The sequence below is a fragment of the Nicotiana sylvestris genome, chromosome 10 (assembly GCF_000393655.2).
Source record: "Nicotiana sylvestris chromosome 10, ASM39365v2, whole genome shotgun sequence".
Classification (NCBI taxonomy): domain Eukaryota; kingdom Viridiplantae; phylum Streptophyta; class Magnoliopsida; order Solanales; family Solanaceae; genus Nicotiana; species Nicotiana sylvestris.
Window position 1 is genome coordinate 85713720 of NC_091066.1, and position 7336 is coordinate 85721055.

General features: G+C 35.7%; 1 protein-coding gene across 4 annotated transcripts; it reads left to right on the forward strand.

The window, feature by feature from the left end:
• The first annotated feature begins 810 nt into the window (after window positions 1-810).
• Window positions 811-6360, forward strand: LOC104247725 (poly(ADP-ribose) glycohydrolase 1-like). 4 transcript variants are annotated; one of them, XM_009803810.2, is made up of 11 exons: window positions 811-1119; window positions 2102-2290; window positions 2380-2483; window positions 2947-3148; window positions 3232-3336; window positions 3557-3675; window positions 3803-3946; window positions 4443-4587; window positions 4736-4933; window positions 5306-5368; window positions 5977-6360. In XM_009803810.2, exons 1-11 carry the CDS (start codon window positions 871-873, stop codon window positions 6145-6147), a joined length of 1689 nt encoding a protein of 562 aa, XP_009802112.1. In that variant the 5' UTR covers window positions 811-870; the 3' UTR covers window positions 6148-6360. The 4 variants fall into 4 exon arrangements, with proteins under 4 accessions (XP_009802112.1, XP_070016357.1, XP_009802113.1 ...); XM_070160256.1 differs by having other exon boundaries at window positions 821-1119; window positions 5854-6360; XM_009803811.2 differs by having other exon boundaries at window positions 821-1119; window positions 6004-6360.
• Window positions 6361-7336: the final 976 nt, after the last annotated feature.

Consider the following 7336-nt stretch of genomic DNA (forward strand, 5'->3'; position numbering starts at 1 on the left):
CACAAGAAAATAAGACAAAAAGGTCAGAAAATAACATCTTAAACCAAGACATAAGAAAACAAAACATATTAAAGCCCCAAAACGATTTGAGCATAAAACCCTAATAATAAACTAAGATAAATACAGATAGAGGAGAGATAAATAAGTAATATTACGCGGATTAAACATACCTTTTCAGAAAATTGATTCTTTAATCGGCAGCATCGACTAAGAGAAGGCTTTGTTGAAGAACTCTAACATTTGGTCTCGTGCTTTTGTTCTTGAATGAGAGGACCGATATGTTTTGGGTGTTCTTTAAGTGATTTACGGGTGGGTCGGATAAAATGAACCGGGTCGTGGGTTAATTAAAAAATAGGGATGGGTTTCAATCGTCCAATCAAAGACTGCCAAGTGGATATTTTAATTTTAATTAGCGGAGTAGACGGTGGAGGGACATTTTAATTTCTGGTCCCAAACGGTAAGGACTTTTTTAATTAAATAGTATAACGGGGGCCATATATGACTTATTTTAGATAGTAGAGGGCCCTTTTCCGTAAATTAAATTTTTGGTTCCTTAATTTTAATAAATACTTGATTGAGCATCTATGTAAAAAGTATGAATATCAATTTCTATAAAATAATTTTTCGTCAAAATAATTGACTAAATATAAACGTGCTAGTATCGATAAAATTGTGAATATATTATTTTCCGGTTTGAGCGACCGTTTGAAACAAAAAAAAAGAGAAGTTATATTTTGATAAAAAATAGTAATTTCCAATAATTCAATGAGTATTTAAGCAAGTGTTAAAAAGTAAAAGGAATAGGAAATGAAAGCGTGTTTGCATTGGGCGAACTGTCTAGGAGGAGCAGAGGAAAAAGGTTTTCTTCTAATGGAGAAGAGAGAAGACTTGAAGTCAATCCTCCCCTTTTTGCCACTTAAACTCCGATCATCTTCACTTGTTTGGCCACCTTCAGTAGTTGAAGCCCTCAATTCCCTCTCACAAGGCCCTCTTCACAGCAATGTTGACTCAGGCGAAGTCCTTTTCATCGCCATTTCCGATATTCGAAGCTCTCTCTCCCTCCCCAATTCTTCCATTGCTTATTCTGCTTCTCACGGTTTTGCCCTCTTCCTTGACGATGTAAACTTCTTTTCGCTTCCCTCTCCATTCACATAATACTATAAATTATGAGTTTAAGTTATATACATCATACCAGTCACCCTTTACCTTTACCTGTTGTTCTTATATTCAAGATTACAATTCTCACATTTTTAGGGAGGCTTTGTTGTAGATATCCATTAGGTGGCCTCATAGTGCAAAATATTGTTTAGATCCAACAGTGCATATAACTTAAAATTATCGTCTTTAATGAAAAAGGGGAAATTTGCATTTTTAGTCTCTAAAAAAATTGACAAAATTTAAAACTTGGTTCTTGTAATATTTGGATAAACACATTTAACTTCAATTTTGAAATAAACAATTTTGATAATCTTCACAAATTTAATGAATTACATACCATTAACTACCCATGCATTTGTGCCTACGATTGTGTCCTAGTGGTCAATGAAGCGAGTCGAGAACCATGAGGTCTTAGGTTCAAATCCTAGAGGCGAAAATACTAGGTGATTTTTTCTCATCTGTACAAGCCTTGTTAGACATTGGTAGACAGAGTTATCTAGTACCTGAGCTCGTGGGAGGTAGCACGTACCCTGTGGAGTCGAGGTGCACACAAGCGGGCCTGGACACCATGATTTTAAAAAAAGAAAATTACTCATGTATTATATTAAGTTTATACTGTTACTCTATATTTAAGGATAATATAGTTCATGATTTTAAAAAAGAAAATTACTCATGAGTTACGTTGTTACTCCGTATTTGAGGATAATATACTTCCAAAAATAATCTAAATTTAGCATATTACTTATATAAAGGGATAAAAATGCGTATTTTAATTAATTGAAGGTTAAATGTACTTAGTCATATATCACAATGGCAAAAGATAAAATTTACTAATAACTGAGGGACCAAAAGTGTTGTTATCTCGGTAAAAATATATTGGAGAATTATCTGATGTTATTGTAACTGATTTAGTTGTCTTCAAAATGCTGGATTGTTTATGCAGTTGCTTCCGAGGGCTGCAGCTGCAAAATGGTTCCGAGTGGTGGTTCCGTACTTGGCTACTTTGCTTTTGAAATTGCCTTCATTATTAGAAACTCACTATGAGAGTGCTGATGGTGGAGTTTTGAGAGGAGTGAAAACCGGTCTTCGGTTGTTGGAATCACAAGAGTCTGGCATTATCTTCCTTAGTCAGGTTGTGGTTTCTGCAGTAGAATTTGATTATTCAATGTTGTGACAATTATATGTAGTTTGGATGATCATGATTTTGAATGTATTTTCCAGGAATTAATTGGCGCTCTCCTTGCATGCGCGTTGTTTTGTCTATTTCCTACCAACAATAGAGGTGCCAAACGTCTCCCAATGATCAACTTTGATCACTTATTTGCGTATGTTTCATCAACTGTCTCTTATTATTGTTGCATCTATGCCCAGTTGTATCTTAACTGATTAAAAGAATCGTTGATTGTAATCAGTGTAAAAGTTGTAGGTGCTCCGCGCTAGATTAATTATCATGAACTCCTCTATTTGTTATTTTCTTTGGTCATCTTCATGAATTGTTTCTTATTTTATCTGCAAGTCCCTCTGATGTTAAAATCTAAATATCTTGTAGACAATAGTTTTAGCTGAAACAATCTACTCTCAACTTCCAAATATCTCAATATGAGGAGTTGTAATCTGAAAATGAATCACTTCTCCAACTAAGGTCTAATCAATCCTTCACTTCTAATGGATGTAGTACACCTAGATCTATTATTTTGTGCTCTTTCATAGTTAAACTATCTTCTTCAAATATCTCAGATTCTCTTTTCGAATTTACGGAGTTCATGTGCTGGCGTACATGTTTTTCAGGTGTCTACATGATCATTATGAAGAAGTTGAAAATAAATTGAAGTGCATTGTTCACTATTTTGGGAGGATATGTTCATCTATGCCCCTGGGCTATGTGTCTTTTGAGCGCAAAGTGCTTTCTCTTGAATGTACTCCATCTTGTATTCCCTATCCAAAAGAAAAAAATTGGAGCCAGTCCAACATTTCCCTTTGCCATATTGTGGTAAGAAGTGAAACCATATTCTCGTCCGGTGATTATAAGTTTCACTTTTTTCACACTTCTGATATCTTTCTGTTTCTTTCTAGATTACCGTTTCAGGCTTAATTGAAGATCAATCACGTGAAGCTATTGAAGTTGATTTTGCTAACATGTATTTAGGAGGTGGCGCTCTCGTTAGGGGCTGTGTGCAGGTTCTTTCCTGGACATTTTTTTTTCTTTTTCATATTTCTGTATCCAACGGTAAACCATTATTATCCAATATTAATAATTTTCCAAAAGTAATTCATCAAACGAGTTGCTTTTGTCCCTCATTTGTCACAATGCATCACACCTTTTGCCTTTGAAGTTGGAGATTTTCGTCTAGTTCCTATAGGTGAACTCACCATATCTAATAGGTAGTTTTCTGTTTAGGAAGAAATTCGGTTTATGATCAATCCGGAGTTGATCGCTGGAATGCTTTTCCTGCCGTGCATGACAGACAATGAAGCAGTAGAAATTGTTGGTACGGAAAGGTTTTCAAGTTATACCGGGTAAGTTTAGATAGACAATCAATTGCGTACTTGGAAGGTTTTCAAGTTATAGCTGGCAATCTTTTGCTGTCATTTTGGACGTTTAACTGTAATTCCACTAATTATTTCACATCTTTAATTGGTGAAGGTATGCCTCTTCATTCCGGTTTAATGGTGACTATGTGGACAAAAAAGATATGGATGTTCTTGGAAGGCGTAAGACTAGGATAGTTGCAATAGATGCACTCTGCAGCCCGGGAAAGAGCCAGTACAGACCTGAATGCCTTCTAAGGTACAGAAATTTTCCTTATTCTTTGGAGATGCGTATATGGAGTATAATTCTTTTATGATGTCTGTTGGGTCCTTAAACATATGACACGGAACCCTGTAAGTATTAGGTTATCCTTTAGGTACAATTAGGTTCTAATTTGTCTGTTAAGGAATTTGTTTAGAGGTTGGCATGATCAAATAGGAGAGCGAAACATAAGTCGATGAGCTTATGTTCGAAGTTGATGTACACTGGCTGATTATAACAATGCGGACATTCAGGAAGTGTGTAGAAGAGAAGAAGTAAAATTAGATACTCTGAGAATAGAATTGCTTGATTATTCCCTAAGCATGTTGGGGTTTAAATAGGATTTAAAAAGGGTTTACAAGCTATCCAAAAAAGAAAAAGAAGGTAATTCCTACTCCTAATTAAAGGGAATCTAAACCTTTCCCATATTTACAAAGGATTAGTATTTAGTTGTTGTATGCTTGATTGATGATAAGTTGAATGTATTGTGCAGGGAGATTAACAAAGCATTTTGCGGCTTCATGGATCAATTCAAGTGTCATCAGTATCAACAGTTTCTCAAAGATGATGGCCTCCTGGGACTTCAACATGATCAAAATGTTAAAGACTCCGGTGGAAGGTCCATTGTTAATCTTCTGGTGGGATATCCAGTTTGTCAAGTTGTTAAATCTCCCTCCTTTTATTATTTCCTTTTCTCCCCTTTCCTATATCTCTATAGGTATCTCAATTAGCTTTTCTTTATTTGACGTGCTCTTTTTTTTCTCTTCATGATCTTGTCTCCAATAGTCTCTTGGTCATACTTCAACTTCATCTCAAGAAACTGAGGAAACATCGGAAAACCAGTTAATCAGACGTGAGGGACACAGTCATCAACCTTTAGACAATCAGCATGAAATTGGGGTTGTGACTGGTAATTGGGGTTGCGGTGCTTTTGGGGGAGATCCTCAACTTAAAGCTATGCTTCAATGGATTGCTGCATCTCAGGTTGTTCTTTCTCCTTGGACATTTGTCTGCATTTTTATATGGGAATTATTGGCTTATGGGATGAATGTATCTGGTGCTTTCTTTTCAATGTTTGGGCGCATTCTCTTTCTCTCCCCCTTTTAGTATGCATCGTAGTTGTTAACTGGAGTTGAATAATCTTTGGATTCTTGATACTTGTAATGGTCTATGTTTTATTGTTTTCGGAGGTGGTAAGATGTTAAAATTCAAATAATCTTCTTTTGGATATGATATGCAATTTTCCCCTTTAAAACTGCTTTCTCTTGTTCTTTTCACTTTGAGCATCTTCTTTTCTCTGTCTTATCTTCCTTTTTCATAAAAAGAAATAAAATTGTCTCCTTGCATCTCTTACAGGCATTGAGACCTTTCATCTTGTATTGCACATTTGGTCTGGAAGCATTGCAGATGCTGGACCAGGTACTGTCATCTGTTAATTATTCTGCAAGATCCTTATATTTGTTAGTGTGTCTGAAAGTAAATGTATTTGGTTTGCTCTTGAGGATTAAAGCAGAATGTTTATTATCTAAGAAATCTGAAAGCTTGCTGACATGAATCACTAAAAGGGAAAAGAGAAAAGAGGGTGCCACTTTTCGTTGCTACGTTAACTTGGGTACTTTTGAATTTCTCCTAGAGCTTTTTGATCAACTCATGTATTCTTTCCCTTTATTTTTTGTCACCGTTTTCATGCTTTCACCTTTCCCTACTGACCTTTTTATAATCATTTTTGGTTGTGAGGGGAAATTTTGGCATTAACGACATTTCTGAAGGGTAAAAATTCACTCTGTTGAACGGAATTGGTAAATGCATGGATTGTTGTTAAAATTTACCATTAATTAACTTCAGTTTGGTTTCCATGAAAAGCTATCTTATCCTGGCTTCAGGACTCTAGTTTATTATTACAGAGCGGAAACATCTCCTGCTCATGCATAGAATCCATTTGCATTTATCCAAAACATACAACTCAAACCTGCAAGTCTTGGAAGCTTATATCCGTGTGACATTTCTTCGTCGAAAACCTGGTCTAGGTGACTCAATGGATTGTTTCACATCAGTGGACTGTAGGGGAGCTTTGGAATGTGTTGGTGGAATACTCATCTCAGAGATCGAGGGGAGAAACTAGAGTAGGCTTCTTCAATTGGATCCTTCCATCATTGTGTTCTCGTGATGCCATGCTCAACAATTCCTATGATGATTGAACTTTCCCGGGCATTTTATGTTAAATAATGTAACACGGTCCTTGTATTAGCCACTTCTTTGTATTGTATTAGAGGGTGAGAGGTGTCATCATGGTTCTATCTTTGTGCTATTTCCTGCTTTATTCAAAGATGACCATGTGATCACGCCCAACTCTAGTCCTAAAAAGGATAAGCGGTCGCTGCAAATATAATCCAGTTTACAAGTCCGGAGTTGAATTCCCAGGGAACTAACTTATCTATTACAATTCTTAGTGATGCTAGTAAAAGCTCAAACAATTCCCGGATGCAAGATTTTTATCAATAAATATTGGGATTTGTTTAACTAAAGGAAAATGATATTAAAACTAACAATATTCCAAATTAAAGATAATTCAATGGTAGAAAAGATCTAGGGTATTGATTTCCCCAATTGCTAGATTAATTCTTAACTCTTTTGCTAGTCTCGCCGTAATATTCTATGAGGATTATGAGCTATGGGTTATAGTAATTATCTCTCGATCAACTTCGATAATTTACTAGAGCATTCTCTCAAACTACTATAGCTGATAATTTATGCAGCTCTAAATTATCCCGCCAAAGTTTCGTTATTTCTAATCCCACTTTTAAATTCAAGCAATGAATCTCTTCAATTACCCAAAAGTGGTGTTGTTCAACAACAATCTAACATAGTATTCTTTCTCAAGCAACACAAGGCGATTAGACACGATTAATCAAGGGCCCATTCAATTAATCACCATACAAAACATAGTTGAACAATCATATAATAAACCCGGCTCGATTATAACAAAACTGAGTCAAAACTTCATCTAACAATTGGTTCCATCAACCCTAGATTAGGAATTTAGCTACTCATACTCATAGTAACAATTTCCCAAATAATTTGCATAATTAAATTACAAAGAAAAGATGAAGGAATGAAGAATTCGATGCTAATCTCCTCCGGAAATTGCTCCAAACATTTTCTCCCTTCCAAAATAGTCTCCCCATGTCTAAGATATGTCAAAAGCCCTCAAAATAATATTTTTATATGTATTTATACCAAGTAGGGTCGGGCCCAAACGAAACACCCTTTCCTGCGCGAAATAGGACTTGGCTCTGTAAAAAATGTAGATGAAATGTCTATATCACATCCAAGACTGAACAAAACTACTATTTCGCTTTGCAAACACACGGGGCAAGTTCTGGGCAT

What these genes read in the sequence shown, in the direction of transcription:
- LOC104247725 (XM_009803810.2), top strand. Translation starts at nt 871, where the DNA reads ATGGAGAAGAGAGAAGACTTGAAGTCAATCCTCCCCTTTTTGCCACTT. An exon ending in AGACCTGAATGCCTTCTAAG is followed by an intron (nt 3,947 to 4,442) that starts GTACAGAAATTT and finishes TGTATTGTGCAG; the next exon opens with GGAGATTAACAAAGCATTTT. An exon ending in AATGGATTGCTGCATCTCAG is followed by an intron (nt 4,934 to 5,305) that starts GTTGTTCTTTCT and finishes CATCTCTTACAG; the next exon opens with GCATTGAGACCTTTCATCTT.